At 40.3% G+C, this 16492-nt stretch overlaps 2 protein-coding genes across 4 annotated transcripts in view; one reads left to right on the top strand and one right to left on the bottom strand.

Moving 5' to 3' along the window:
• Positions 1–10689, top strand: part of LOC119883146 (MAP/microtubule affinity-regulating kinase 4-like) — a 55645-nt gene extending 44956 nt beyond the window's left edge. The window contains exons 16-17 of one of the 3 annotated variants that reach the window (XM_038693681.1): positions 5328–5372; positions 7481–10689. In XM_038693681.1, coding sequence (XP_038549609.1) covers positions 5328–5372; positions 7481–7814 — 379 coding nt within the window. In that variant the 3' untranslated portion in view covers positions 7815–10689. The other 2 variants (XM_038693683.1, XM_038693682.1) reach the window with 2 other exon arrangements.
• Positions 10690–10899: 210 nt separating this feature from the next.
• On the bottom strand, positions 10900–16492 carry LOC119883147 (creatine kinase M-type-like). The gene is made up of 9 exons (XM_038693684.1): positions 16348–16492; positions 14772–14884; positions 14437–14533; positions 13884–14038; positions 13534–13666; positions 13268–13439; positions 12541–12664; positions 12051–12240; positions 10900–11424 (listed from the first exon to the last, which is right to left on the bottom strand). Exons 2-9 carry the CDS (start codon positions 14862–14864, stop codon positions 11246–11248), a joined length of 1143 nt encoding a protein of 380 aa, XP_038549612.1. The 5' UTR covers positions 14865–14884; positions 16348–16492; the 3' UTR covers positions 10900–11245.

Genomic DNA, 16492 nt, shown 5'->3' on the forward strand with positions numbered 1-16492 from the left:
TCTTTCACAGTCTTGTTCTTTTCTGCTTACTGTTGCTTTATCTGTTTGTTTGATTCTTTAACAACTTTTACTTTTCCTTGCCAGTCACCTGCCAATCTTCTATCCTTCTTTTTCCTGAACTACAGTACATACAGTTTAATTTGTACTTCTCTGCCTCTTCTACCTGTGCACCTCTGACTGCCATCTCTATGTTGTCTTCCCCTCACTTGCTTTCTCTTTCATTCAATGTCTCTCTGTCTCTGCTGTTAATTTTCCTTTTTGCCATTCCTCTCATCCTCTCTTCATCTCCTTCTCTTCTTCCTCTCTCGTCCTAGGGTCACTCTTGACCCTTCTAAACGTCAGAGCTCAAACAAGTCCATGTCGGGCTGCACCCTCCCACAGGGGACAAAAACAGTTAGTAAGTCTTCCTTTCCCATGTTTTCTGGCTGCTTCTGTCTGTCTGACTGTCTGCCTGCTTGCCAGTACCCCGTCATCCTGTCCGCCCCTCATTCGCTGTCTGTCGCAGGTTGGAGTTTAGTTGTATAAACATTTATCTGAGGCAACGCTACTTTACAGGCAGGAATTTAATCAGTTACAGTCAACCTTTATGGTTCTGGCTCCAAGAAAAGCCCAGCTGTACTGATGCGAAGTGGAAAAACTCCAAAAATGTAAAATGTTGTCTTCCTTTTATTTCCCACATGAAGTGTGAGTCTCTCTTGCAAGTTTCTCATCAAATGTATGCTTCATCAAAAAGACACTTAAGGCTTAAAGAGAGTTCCTTAATTGAAAGAGGTCTTAAACGAAGTGGACAGTTAAAATCCAATGTAATTGCATATAACAGGATTGAGACTGATATATTGGATATAGTAAATTCTGGCAGTTAAATAGTTTATAGTTAAATTAACCTGATGGGAATGTTTGCTTGTCGCTTCAGCACCATCAGACCTGCAGCAAACGGTCACTACTGAAGCTCATCATCTTATCATCTCATGAAGGGAAAGTTTTGATTTTAGCGAAAACTAACTTTTAAACTTTTTTTTTCAATTGGTTTATCCATCCATCTATTTTCTGCCACTTAAGACAGGTTTTCCATCATACTTTGATACTTTTTCTGGTCTTATCGTGATACAGGAAGTTGGTGAGCACTGCAGAAACCCTGTCACCATTCAGTCCATCATAGTTATATGTTGAAGGGATATTTACCTCAGTATAGATTACTGTCGTTTTACAGAAGACAGTATATTTTCCTCAGGTCCGCTCTGTTTGCACAAATTCTGTTTTTCTATGTCCAGTAACAGGCAGAGGTGGATTAGAATATCCAGACTTTAAAGCATCTCTTTAGAAATGTATGCTAAGGTTTAAAAGCTCTGACCAAGCATGTTTAGGAGTCTTAATTGCTAGAGCCAAGTCTAAGAAACTACATCCCCAAAACTATGGTCCCAGTTTAAAGAAGTGTAACTCCTTATGCACGATTGTTTCTTCCTATAGAGCAGCTGTATCTCAAATTAGTGTGTTTGTGTGACTGAAACTCTAATCAGCAGCTGCCTGCCTGAATGTCTGTCTGTCTAGTTGGACTGTCTGTGTCTCTGCTGCTGCTTTACGATGTAGCACTCACTAGAGGCTGTCGGTTGTACTGCACCTTCCAACAAAACGCAAAACAGACATCGGTTTTCTGGAACAACTAGAGGTGAAGTTTGAGTTTTAGATGCAGGTTTTTACTTTGCACTTATTACTAGATAGTCTCTTCGCCTGTTTGCTTGTGTAGGCACAAATCCACAGTCACACGTGACACACACACACACACACTCGTTTTTAGATTAAACAACCCTATGTAGATGTTTGTGTTTCCCCTGGAGTATGTGAGTTTATTGCAACTAGTCTGAGTCATGTAATCAACACCATATGTTTGCTCGTGCTGTTAACAAAGCAGCAGTCCTTCAGCAGGAGAGGATACCGGACAGACAGGAAGCAGGGAGGCGTTATTGTCACAAGACAGAGGTTATTGAGGTAAACAGCTTTGTTACTGGTACAGGTAGTGTGCATTACTGTTTTAGGGGCAGTAACTGTATAATTGTATTTATGGCCAAAATAGACACCACTGTGAAACACTTCCTGATATCCAGCTTGATTGAAAATGTTTCAGTGTAGTTTTTGGAATCCATGCTTTAGAAGAGCAAAAGCTTCTTTATACGGCCAACTTTATGCATTTTTCTTTATCAAAAGGTGATTTTCTCTCACACACACACACACACACTCTGTAAACAGATCCTCTACACTGCGATTCAAAGATTTTCAACATTATATATGATAATCCATATAGCGGTATGGTTCTAAACTTGTTGTTGTGGGTGGGCTTGGTGTTCATATATGTAACTATGTTCTGTCAATATGCTGCTATTTTGGGCAGGTCTCTCTTGAAAAAGAGGTTTTAAATTCCATTGAGATCATCAGGTTATATGAAGGTTAAATAAATAAATAAGGAGTAAGGAGGAAACCTGTGGTCAAGGAGGCATGGAGTGTTTTATACCATTATTAAGAGCCTAGACTGTAGTGTAAGCACAAAACATTGTGTTTTGATTTTGTGCTAAGCTGTTGCTGTCTCTCTTTGAGAACTAAATGTTGAGATTATAATAAGGTAAATTATAAAACATTATTATAAAATAATATCTTTCTTTAGTACACTTTACATACTAAGGCTATAACTAACAACAATTTTCATTATCTAATGATCTGTCAATTATTGTCACGATTAATTAATTAATGACACTCACAGTTGCTCAGTCCAAATTGACATCTTCAAATGTCTTGTTTTGTCTGAACAGCAATCAAAACCCAAGTTTACAGTTGTAGAAGATAAAGGAAACTCAAAAGAATTGTTGCAAATGAATTTTCTGTCGATTAGCTGATTGATAAACCGTGTCGCATGTCTAGTAGATACATATACTGTATATAGATATAGAGAGAGCTTTTCTTTACTGATTTGAAGTTAGATTGCGTCTCCCATTGTGATCACATGGACAAATAATGAGGTTTACAGTTTGTAATACTTTGTAAAAAGTGCTAGCAATACTGTTTAAATGACCTGTTGTGAAAATTCTGATTTGGCATACTTAAGTTGTAAAGATTCATATCTGGGTAAAAATGCGCAATTCAGTCTGCGTCATTGTAGCTTTGAAGCAGTGACATTACGAGTACACAGCATGTGTCTGAGCCCCTTCCTGGAGCAGATGCTTGTAAGAAGAAGCATCTCAGCCTGCTGCAGTCATCCTGACTGACTGACCCAGCGTCGCTGCCGTTTTAAATCTGGATTAGTTATGTAACTAGGATTTATCCTTCTCTTAAACGGGGATCTTGCACAGTTCTCTCTCAAGATACAAGCAGATTGTCCTCTTACACTACTGTCTCTCCCTCTGTCACTTTCTGCTCTTATTACCTCACTTTGAGCCCTCCCTGCTTCTCTCTCACCTCCCAGCCGTTACACAGATTAACTGCACAAGAGTCTGTCATCACATACTCTTTTTCACAAAACACTTCCCACTTTTACTCTTCCATGAAGATGTGATAAGACTTGTCTTGCTCAGGGGGCACCTTGGCAGCAGTTTCTAAAGGAGGAAGCAAAGTGTTACTCACATTCTTTACCCAGACAAGAAAGGCAAGGTCATAATCTAGATGGGACACCACCAATTCAGCGGTCACAAAACATTTACATAATTACTGCGGTACACCCAAGTACAGGCAAGGTTTCAAAAGATGGCCTTATATAGGTAAACATTTGTACTAGTTACCGATTCTTCCAGAAACATAATGGTCAAGTTTGGAACATTTGATTGTTATTAATCCAACAGGAATGACCTTCCAGATATTTGCTGGATGATTGTTTGGTTGACATTTACTCATAAAATGCTGATGGGTTTCCCACCGACTGTGTGGATTAGCAGCAATCTCTCCATGTACTTTAAGAGAGGTGTCACAGGTGTAGGACTGCAGCTAGATTTAATGCCCTGCAGCAGCTCCTCAGTCAAATCCAGGGTCATGTTAGATTAGGTTTCATTTTCAGGCAAATCTTTCAATGAAATCTCACTGCTCACTCCTCCAGGCCACCCCTAGTTCCTGGAATATAGATCAGGTTACGGGCTTGGTAGGAAAGAAGTGCTCAGTCTGCACACAGAAAGTAGCAACAGTAGCACCTGGTGGCCATGAAACAGAAGTGCAACAAGCTGCCCTAAACTCAGTAGTACCTGCCAGCCTGTATGTCCTTTAGCAGGAGCTTACAGTATGTGTGACTCTTTAATATGGCATGCTGAATGCAATAAGCTACTAGTATATACTAATATGATTGGAAGATGAGACTTGTCACCATAAGCTTCAAGAAAGCACAACATAGGAAGATTCCACATAACTTCAATATAAAAAAACCTGCAGGTACATTTAATAAAACTTGAAATGTAGAGAGGGATGTTAGCAACAGTAGTAGTGCATAAATGAATGAAGGGCGTGCTGTAGGAGTAATGTATGCTGTAATACAAGAGGAAAAGGATCAGAACCAAAGCTAAGACAAAAGTTGGCAGGAAAGATGCCGACAACTAACACCTGTTTATGTAACTTTGTACAGGGAAGCTTATAGACAACTGGCTGTCGAAAGGTTTTATAATCTATTTTGTCTCAATATACATTATTAGTTTATGTAATAACGTTATCTTGTGATCCTATGAAGTAATCCATAATTATGTTAATGATTTGAACCTCATCTGTTCAGTGTTTTTTGTTATTGCAGATCTAGGATCAGTGTTGGTTCCAAATCAGCTCCACACTTTTAACTATTATGTAAATAAAATCATTTTTTAAATAATGTATCATGCAAAGAGCTAATCTGTCCTAATTTATATATATATATATATTTATTTATTATTATAAACCTGGCAACACTGAGGAGTGTGCATCATACTGGATCAGATATGTTCAACATGACTAGCTGATATTAATTGGTTCCTGTCAATCACCTGAGAGCCAAAGAAAGAAATGCACCAGCATTAGATGATGTGTGTGTGTGTGTGTGTGTGTGTGTGTGTGTGTGTGTGTGAGAGTCAGACCACCACTGCTCTGGATTCACTCCCTCTACATTTGTGTATCCTTCTCATTTGTTTTGTTGTTTTCATCCAGTGTAGGCTGGTGATGATCCATCTGTGATTTGCAGACGTTGTCGTGTTCTGTGTTGTGACTGGTTGATGTGGATTGACTGACGTAGACGTGCTGCTAATTGGCGTATTAAAACAAGAAGGTGTGGAGTTTAGGAGGGGAGAGAGGTTGGCCGATTGATTCCTAACAGATACGTTTTTCTTCTTCTTGAGGGTCACAGACGAACCTGAGAGAATCAGCAGATCTCCGGTCACAAGGTGAGAAAACGTTTTTACATTTTTCCAACACTGACATGCAAAAGTAGAATAATCTTGAATTTCATGTGTCAGCAGAATTACATGCAGCCTGCTTTTTATAATTCATCAATTTAGCATGTACTCAAAGGACGTTAAAGGCCTTTAACATCATAGTTGATGCTGATCATAGTTCAACATTTTTGGAAATTATCTTATTTGCTTTCTTGCAGAGAAAAATAAATCTTCTATCTCGCTTAATACATACAAAAACGACAACTGGTCATTTTATTCGGGGTACATGTCCAGCACATACCCTCCATAAATCAGAAACTTGTCGCTTTCACACTGTTTCTGTCAGAATAAACAAAGAAGATGTTAATCGGTGAGCTTTAGAGGTGCTGCGAGGCTGATTTTGTTGCCTCTGTACAGAGTTAGGGTATCTGTTTCCCCATTTTCAGTCTTTATGCTAAGCTAAGCAGCTCCATATTTACGGTACAGACATGAAAGTGGTATGAATCAGCAAGAAAGCAAATTAGTCAAATTATTCCTCAAATTAAGTCTCTGTCTGACTGCTAGTCTGAAGGTAATATATTTCCTCTAATCTAATTCAAGTAAAATACATAAAGGTTCACACTGCAGCTGTATATGTTTTCATTTTTAGGTTTGACTGAGACCTGATTTTTTTATTTTATTTTTTTCTAAATGTCTGAAGTCAACATGGAGTCACACTTTTGCAAGTGATCCAACATGGGAACAGGATTACGTATCCAGCACAGATCCTGAATCATACTACTCAGGACATTTTATTTTTGTGATGAATTTTTTTTAATTGAATCTTTTTCTTTCATGTGGTGAGGACACAAGGAAAGACTAAATTTGAATGTGTTTATGTGCGAGCTGCGTGGTCAATTACCTACATCCGTTCACATTAAAACTTCTCTGTCCTGCATCTTGTAAAACACAGCTCATTAACATCAATAACTTGTTATAGCTGTTAATGGTCAAACACAAGAAGGAAGTTCAGAAAAGATTAAATGAAAATAAAGAATCGGATTACAAATATTAAACTTTTGTGTTTCAGTTGAAATTCAGTATTGTTGCTATTTCATGTCAGTAGTCTGAGACAACTACCGTTATTTTATTTGAAATTGCATGAAAAGCACATCCATCTTTTTCACTCACTGTTGATTACGGTCACAGCAAAAGACCATTGAAACCTGTATAAAAGTGATGTTGATCTCTCGTACTTCCATCTTATTACACTACATTTTTTCAGGGTTATCGGACTCAATTTATCAGTATGTTACTAAAGGTCTTGTGTACTTTCTCTCAGCCTCAGCTGCTACAGTCAAGTCTCAGTCTCAGGTTAAAAACAGCAGGTAAACCAGCAGCACTGGGCTAACGTTAGCCAACAGACTGTGGTGTGGTCATAGATGCACAGCTCCCTGTGGTAGATGATCCCTGCGAGTAGAACATTTTTGATTTAAAGAAAAGAAAGAAATTCTAATAATTTTATCGTGTCTAACAGCAGCTTAGTCCCTGAAACTCTTTACCCTCCCACACCAGCAGGCTGATGTTTAGAGATCTTTGTGTGTTAGTTGGTGCTCCAGTAATCAGTATTTTATTAATGTTTCTGTGTAGTATGTCATATGTTATCAATCCCCATATGACCCAAATCCTTCACACGAATATTTAATTTAAGGTGGGTTTGATTTATGTATCCCTTTGGTGGTGTACATCCGCTGTAGTATCTGGGGGGGGGGAGAGATGTTGTTGTTAAATTAGAAAATACACATTTACCTATCTGTGACTTAGGTAGCTATGTAGAAATATCAAAATCTACTGTATGATGCTAATCTTTTTTCTTCTCCTCCCTTTTCCCCTAACCCCTCATACATTCACATCCATACAACCATACATTCACTTGCCTTAAACTCAAATACCAACATTTATCCTTAAATCCTTCATTTATCTGACCTCCTGCCATCGCACCTCTCCTCCTGCCTCATGTTGATTTTTGCCAAACCTTTAACCCCCACGCCACCAACATATACATCCCATATCAACCTTGCCCTGTCCTTTTTATTTTCCTCCTCCATCCTCCGTTTGCATCGCCCCTCCCCTTTCAGTCGCCATCTATCTGGGCATCAGAAAGCGGCCGAGCCCCGGACCCCCCGATGCGGCTGGGATGTGAGGGTGCGGAGCCCCCGCGACCCGGCCGAGGTGGTGCTAGCACTGCGTGAGGCGGCGCAGGGCTGCGGCTGCCAGGTCCACCTGGCCGGGCCCTTCCTCCTGTCCTGCACCCACGGAGCAGCCGGCGCCCGCGTGGCCTTCGAGGCCGAGGTCTGCCAGCTGCCCAGCGGGCTGGGCCAGAGCAGCGGTGTGAGGTTCAAGCGCCTGTGGGGGGCACCGTTAGCCTTTAGAGACATCGCCACCAAAGTGTCCAAGGAGCTCGAGCTCTGAGGGCAACAGGAGGCGGGGTAGATTGATGATGGAACAGGACAGGTTGATGAATGAGGAGGGATAAGGGGGAGGAGGAATAATGAGGCAGAAACCATCGGCGCCGCCGCCTCCTCCTCCTCCTCCTCCTCTTCCTCCCCGGGCCCTCCTCATCTGATGTGGCTAGCGATGCCTCGCCTCCGCCAAAGACCCACTTCTTCTGATGCCACCAATCACAACGAGACAAACGGATGCACAGACACGGATAGACCGCCATCGGCAGGCTTATGATGACCCTTGACCTTGGAGCTGTCAGTGACCTACGACCCCTGCTTAAAACACACCACCTCCATAATATGTGAGCCCATGGAGTCACAGGTTTCTTTTATTTCATGATTTCATGTTTGATGAGGAGGGTGTTGCTGAGAATGATGGAGACTGATAATTTGTTGTTGTTGTTGTTGTTGACGTTGTTATTCCTATTGTATCATATTTGTCGTCATTCCTTTTTAAAGAGCTGCTATTTAAAGAAATGTTTTAATTTTTGTGTAGTAAGTTTATTTTATTTCTTTAAAGCTTTTAAAATGGGCAGAAATTTGACATCTGTTGTCCTTCTCGGGAGCATACGTGACATATTTAAGAAGAGGGGGAGGCGCAGTGTTACCTCCGGCCTCTAGAGGGAGACATGCAGAAATGCAGAGACTTGTGACAGACTGAATGATGCATCACAGCCTTTCTGCCCATCCACTGATCACGCCCATTTTACTGCTCAGTTGGGATTTTGATGTTTGTTTGTACCATTTCTTGTAAAATGTTGCTTCCCTGCCTGCTATCCACACTGAATCCTCTACCTGTGTATCGATAGCTGGCAGGTGAGCTGCTTAGAGACGAGCAAAGCTGCCTAAAAATACAGGACACAGCTCATGTGTTGTACTTGATAACCTGATTATTAGAGCTTTTGCTCTGTTTCTTTAGCCCCAATGTTTTGTCCCTTTCTGCCCTTATTAAAAAGCAAAAGTCCTTAAAAATGTAAAATTACAAAATGGTGTTTATTACACAAGCCTGTATTTATTTTACAGGAGTTTGTGATCACGAGTTGGATGTACGCAGGTGAAAAAGAGCCAAGTAGCATCATTTTACCTGAAATGCCTCCATTCAGCAGGTTAAGTTTATTTAAATTAGAAAAGCAGGTTTTGTTATTATCTGATGTGATGGAAATTTTACACAAAATCTTAACTCCTTTTCCTGCTTCAACCTGATTCAACGTGGAGCTGAAACGCCTTCACTTCAATGTCACACTGTTAAAGGTTAAGCAACCACTGTTTGTCTTTAAACTCCTGGAAAGGCAGTGTGTCTTTTTTAAAAGATGACCTTCAAGCCTTTTCATCAAAATTTGATCTCTTAGTCCAAACACATAATTATGGAAGCTCATACTGTTGTAGAGTAAATGGAGGAGTAGTTTACTGACATACAGTAGTTAACCTAGTAGCACTTTGGCATAACAGTAACAAAGTCTGTCAGAATGCCGACGTTCCTCAAATGTAGTGCAATACAGCCACAAAGCCAAGAATCAAGACTTGAATAAGCATTGATTAAGATTTAATAGGGCTTCTTGTTTGATTTATTTTTTTATTTTTATTTTTTGATATTGCTGATTTGTTGTTAAAATTCTTTGAGCACTTTTTTGCTTTTTAGCCAGGATTGCATTGTACTGTACGGGCAGAGTTTTTAATTATACTATATATTTCTTTTTTTGTATATTGTTAAAAAAAAATCACACTATTTCCTTCATTTTAAAGCCAACTGAAGTGAATAATTGACATTCTGAATGCGCTTTTTCCTTTACTTGATTTACCTACCTACAATGACTTCTTGGCATCATTCCCTTCCCACAGTTAGACCAGTGAACCTGGAATGATGACTTCAGGTTTCCAGGTAGAGGTGCCATTTGGATGCCACAAAGTCATATGAAGGAAACTGAGGTACAGATGTATTACCAAATTAAAAAAAATAAATAAATCTGTCTTCATATAGTTTTGTCAGATTTAACCATTTTCTTTTGTCCAGTACTACAATTTTATGTGCTTAACTTCAGTCCCGCTTTTGATATACAGAAACTGTGGACTTTTCCCTCTGTCAACCAATCAGAATGCAGCACTGCTGAGACGTATATGACTGTTCAGATTTGATTATTGCTGGAAGAGGTGTATGACTGTTAACCAATCAGACTCCTGCATCAACAAGCCACTGTATAATTTCAAAAGCGTGCAGCGATGAGAATGTGACCTTCAGTGACCTTTTGAAAAATTGGATTCTGATTTTCTTTGATAAAAGCGCTTCGTTGCTCCTTACAGAACAAATCTAGCGGTATTCGACAAATACACACAGTCCACCAAGTGCTACATTAATCATATATTGACACTGACGACTCCAAAATCAAAAGGTTGTTGTACTTTATTGTGACTCTATAAAGGCAAGTGATTATAACTTGTACTTCTGAAGTATGCAGCATCTAACAAAACACTGATATGTAAAAGGAAAAGTTAGATGCTGCAGCAGATTTGTGATCTTTTACAGCTCTAAGGAATTTATCTGTTTATTTGGAGATTTCAGCCGCAGCAGGTATCCACCACTGTCTGGAAATGTGAAGCTGTGATTTAGAGCTAGTTTTTGCAAATTAGTTTTGTGTACAACTGGGCCTCACTCTGAACCTGTTCTGTAGATACAGTTAGGGCCACGCTTTAAGGCTACCGTTCTGTTGTATAGTGTGTTTGAAGCCGTCGCTGTTAACAACAAAACTTAACTTATGGGCTGAAATTACAGAAATGAACGACCTGCAATCCTGCATGTCTCCTAGGAAATAATGTGTGACACAAAAATAAAGACTTTCAACCTCTTATTTTATGTCTTTTTTTCCTCAAGGATTTAATGTCTTTGATGTGGCATCTCACCAGTTTCTTTGTGTTGAATTCCTGTATGGTGTGTGAGTATTTTTAAGGCATTTACTTACTTGTGCCCATATTAAAATGTACTGTATCTGTTTATGAAGCATAACTGCACTGATATGAATAGTGTGTATTTCTACATAAAGAAAACATGAGAGAGAGGGTTTGATTGTCACATGGGGCATAGTTTAATTGTCCAATTATATTTTACAACCAAAAAAAAAAATTCTTTCGATGTGAATACATAGCCACGACCAGACTATGCATGGATTGATCCCAGGATGTTACAGAGAAGATAGGGGGAAGAGATGATTAAAGTGAGAAGAACCAAACACAAAGCAGGAAAGGATGAGTGAGGAAAAAGTGTCTTCCTGAAGGAAGGAAGCAAGCAGGAAGTAGCCAGTTGGCCGAAACCAGTAAAATAACTTTACAACGAGGCTACCTGTTCATTTTTTATAATATAAAAAAACAAACACAGACAGTCATTCAGTCATCGGTTGTCTGTCTACTTTACTTCTGGGCGGGGATCATGCCATCGATGGACTCTCCCTTCTCAAGCTTCTTCTCCATCTCAACCATCAGCTTAACGCCATCAACCACCAGCTGGACCTGATCCACCTCGGAGGAGCCCAGACGGTCAGCATTGGAAATGTCGAACACACCACCCACGGAGGCTGTGTCCACACCACCTGGAGGGTAAACAAGGGGAGAAGAATAAGGCCGGAGAGGAAACTCACTGTAACTCCTATCCTCTCTACAATACATGTCCCCTGAGTTGACTTGATATCCACCAATACAAGCATTTTTAGAGAAAGAGCTGTAATCACATTGGTTGAACTAAACTTTAGTGGATAACAAACAGTGTCTGTGGTTAAATATAGACATAAAGACTGTTTGTAGTACTTTTCCTGGAACATGGAAACTATCTGAAGACCATGAACAGGCATGCTATCATTGATATTGACCGTCCATTGATGACCCAGGCTACATGGGTTGAGTTGACTGAAGATAAGTCAAGCTTTGCAAGAATGTTTCTTAAATTAAATAAATATATGCTCACCCTACCTAGTTAATCCAAATACCACAGTTCTTCAGATGTGGCAGAAAAACAATTCAAGTAAATTAATTCCTGGAAGTTCTGGTGAAAACGAACTGTTAGGTATAAGAGGGGAAGATAATAATGCTGCTAACTGAAACACATGCAAAAAAACGTTCAAAATAATATATTATTTATAAAATACTTTAGTAAGGATATAAAGTCTTGCTAATCCTAAAAGCCAAACTATGGCAGCCATTTTATAATATTTTTTAGTACCTGTGCCACGCTTCTGCAGACGCAGCCTGGTCAGGATCTCCTCGAACTTGGGATGTGTGCTGAGCTTGGGCAGCTTGACGTGCACGCCACCGCGCAGGCCGGTTCCCAGGTTGGAGGGGCAGGTCAGGATGTAGCCCAGATGCTCGTTCCACATGAAGCCGTGGTTGTGCTTCTTGAAGATCTCCTCAATCTGATCAGCGACGAGGTGAAATAAATAGTTAATATCTAACCAGATGGATTTCATTAAACGTAAACTAAATCTATCTGTTAACAATGAAGAAAGAAATTAAACATCAGGCAGTTGTTTTACAGACATGACTGGTCTATATGGAATAGATTAATATTTACACCTACGACATAATTACAACACAGAGAAGTTAACTAAAGAAAGGAGGTAAATTGTACCCATGTTCCCAGTTGAATAGTTCATACTTGTGTGTCTGCATCACTGTGTGTAAATAAAAAAATTATGCATGCGTGTTTTTTTTACCTTCTGCAGGCCAACGCAGAAGCGTTTGAAGACCTCCTTCATGTTGCCTCCCTTCTGCATTGAGATGACACGCAGGTGATCCTCCTCATTCACCCAGACCAGGAAGGTCTTGTTGTCGTTGTGCCTGGAGGATGAAAAAACAGCTCATTTTCACTTCATTTACACTCGTTTAGATTCTATTGATTTAACAAAAAAGCAATTGAAGACTCAAACAGGCTTTTAGTTAGACAAGGGTTTTAAGGCTGGTTATGTATTGTATCTGACTTTATTATATTGGATCTGACTTATATACTAGTACAAAATGTTCACAAGTGTTGCACAAATGCAAAATGTTTCTCAAAATGCCTCACAGAAACGGGAAAGTTAATGTTCCTGGTCTCTAAACCAACACTGAGCTGCACAGTGGATTTACTGAATGTCAAGCCACTGTAAGGGGATAGTGATTACTGCAGCTGAACACACTGTGCTTTGGTATTCATGACACACTTTAACAGATGTTTGAGAACAGGAATAATCAGGATTTTCATATTAGTGCTGTGGGAGAAAGAGACAGACGGTGGAAGTTTTGAAGGTTGGGAAGGGCAGATGGGACATTTTAGCTCAGAGGGTGGTCATTTTTTAACTCTGTGTGTATTTTTAGATTGGCACACAAAATCTGCTTTTACAGTTGATTACAGCACATATCTGATCATCTTTTTGTTCACTAAACTGGGTAAGAGTCTCTCACCAGATGCCTCTGGCGTCGGGCCAGTCACGGGCCATACCAGCACAGGTCAGCAGGGGGGACACAGGTTTGTCGAACAGGAAGTGATCAGCGATCAGCTGCTCCTGCTCGGCGTCGGTCATGCCATTCAGAGGGTAGTACTTTCCCTTCAACTCACCGTCCAGGTTGGCCAGGGCTGAGAGGAAAGGAGTCAGTCACAATTATATTCTGCATTCTACAAACATTAGAGATTAATAGATTGGCATTATTTTTGTTAGTTTGACATTCACCCTCAATGGACAGCTTCTCAATCATTCTGCGCTCTCCACGGCTGTTGTGGGGGGGCAGGGTGAATCCCTTGATGCTGCGGCCGGTACGAACACGGCTGGACAGCACATAGTTGGGGTCCAGGTCATCACCACCCTGAAAGACAAAGACAGGACTATAAAACACAGATGCGATTGTTTTTCATATTATTTATATATATATATTCATATTTACAAACTAGCTTTCTTCACCCATGAGTGATTGGACATTTTTGATTTAGGAGTGGAGACATGGTTTAGGCCTACTTCTCAATATATTATAGCTTTGGCTTCAGAAAATGAAAAAAAAAATCCTGCGTATCTTGACTCCTCACCTTCAGGTTCTCGAAGTTCAGGTCAGTCTTGTGCTTGTCGGTGGGCTTGTATCCGCCGTGACGGTCGGAGATGACGGGGTCCAGCAGATCCTTGAAGACCTCATAGGACTCCTCATCACCAGCAACGCAGCCCACGGTCATGATGAAGGGGTGACCTTGGGGACAACAGAGGGGATGAAGAAGTTGACAAGTAGTTACGTTACGTTTGTAGGGGATGTTTTTGTGTTGGCACAGCTAGGTCCTCTTGTACCTGTCCCACTGTGCGACAACAAATTCCTGGGCGTAACTATGGACTGGTTGGAACAGAAACTTGCCAGATGTTAAGCTCTGAACCCAAAAAAGTGATAAAAAGTCCTGTGTCACCTTAGAGGTACCGATGGGTGCTAGCATTGTCAGGTTTAGCGGCAACCCATTATAATAACATTACATAAAGGCATACTCATAACTCATATTTGACTACATATAGTGTTTGTTTGGGTAAATGTATGTCTCCCCAAACCCAGTCTTTGCTGGTGTGTCTTAATCTCTATGCTGATGACTTGCTCCTTCTTACCAGGGTTGTCAACACCAGTCTGGATGATATCATCCAAGGTGAAGCCACTGGGGGTGGACTTGCTCCTCAGCTTGCCATAGATCTCCTTGGTTAGCACCTACAGCGGATGACACCCAGTGATTATACAGTCACATGCTTGTGTTTTCAATGGGGTTGTGTGAAAGTGAACTATCGAAGCACTTTCCAAAACAAATAATGGAATTATTTTAGGAGGTGGGTTTTAGGAGGCTTGCAATGCCTTTCTAAAAAGCAGTGTCAGAATAATCTGAGTCAAGCTTAAAGTCATTTGTGTTTACGCAGGATGTGGACAGACAATGTCAGAGCAGGATTTTCACCTTGGCCATGTGGTTGTTGTGCAGGGAGAGATCGGGGAACTCCTCGTCCACGGAGAACTTCATTTTGTAGTCGTTGTGGCAGTTCTTCGTCATGGCTGCGACTCTTACTTTGTCTGAAAAGACACAAGAACAAAAGGAGATCTTTTTTTCAGAATCTGCAATGCTTATAGATTCATTTTATGAAGGCTGCAGTATAAGTTAATTTAGACTATGTGTCTGTGCAGTATTCAGTCACTTTTTATCATGATGTAACACAGCATAGTGATTGGGTGAATACCATATTTCTTTTCTGGTATTTCTCCAAGATTTTCAAGCATCTTGTCTATGAATCTTCTGGTATAGAAGAGACACCTTCTCATTCTCTCTGACTGCCTTTCTTGGCTTTCTCTCTGCTTCCCTGACCTCTCTGCCACACCACCTGTCTCACACTCACAGTGCAGATTATTAATAGTGTGGCTGTGCCCCCTCTTCTCCTCCACCCCTCCTGTCTCCTGCCCCCTACAGTCTCCAGCACATTATGACAAATTATTTTCTCTTCTCTCTCACTCCATTCAGACTTACACAATCTCAGTGGCAGATCTACGCTGCAATTCACGGGAAGCAGAGAAAGCACTTTATTACCAGAAGTAATAAAAAATGTCAATGAGATGAAAGTTTTTAGGACTGAAAACAGCACAGAATGCTTAAAATTACAAGTAGTAATCTAGTAAAACTTATTCCTTATTGTCTTAAGACAATTTTTAATTTGTATAATGTCATTTGGTCCGTTATATTTAATTGAACTGAAAAAGCATCTTGAAACAAAATCTATTTTTGTATATTCCTACCCCAACATTAATACATCTTAAATTTGGAACTTAGTGATCTAGTACTTAAACACAAATTACTTTAATAAAAATGTCTAAATGCACCAACAGGGCTGCAGCTGCAAAATCAGTCAGAATAAATGTGTGGGGTCAGGAACATATTAATAACTGCTGGCCTTCATTCTGTATCTGTTTACACGACGATCCCTCTCTCTGCCAGATAGAGGCCAAAACTCCATCAGTTGCTTGTGGTGTAGTTGATTAATGACACTTGGTACACTTTAAGGTCAAAGCATTGCATGCCTGATAGATTGCTCCACAAGTTCCATGGCTAAATCAAGCACTCCTAAACTATTCAGAGACTCACGTGAAGCCTGCCTTGCTAGCGTCAGCAACTGCTGATAGTCACACCTGTTACAGTGACACTACACTGCCTTTTACTACCAATCCTTTTATGCGACCCATATCCAAGAAACCAGTGAACACTGATAAAAAATGAGTAGATTTTAGTAGTTTCCATATCAGGAATAAATGTGCCAAACTTTAGAGGAATCCAAGACAAAAATGTCTGAAGAGAAAAGGTTTTCCTGGTTCCAGAATACATCAATGGAGAAATCTTTCACCGACAGATATTTGGTTAAAAATTTTTCCTCTCTTAGTGCAATTTTGTTTTCAGGAGGTTTTTGTCCATACGAATGTGGGAAAATAACCAAAATCTTTCCCATGGATTTATCAGAAAGGCTGACTAAAGCATTATTTTGCTTTTTTACCTGCTTAGGAGAAAAGAAAGAGGTAACAGATCCCGGGATCAGGTCCTATCCACCAAATGTAAGGGTTGCCCAACTCTGCCAAGTGATGGACCTAAGCATTTATACCCAGGCCTCTACCCCTATTGGCTGACTAGACTCGGGGACC

This window comes from Micropterus salmoides, unplaced genomic scaffold (assembly GCF_014851395.1).
Source record: "Micropterus salmoides isolate LMB-PRFRI ecotype aquatic unplaced genomic scaffold, ASM1485139v1 Ms_hic_scaffold_3, whole genome shotgun sequence".
Lineage (NCBI taxonomy): Eukaryota > Metazoa > Chordata > Actinopteri > Centrarchiformes > Centrarchidae > Micropterus > Micropterus salmoides.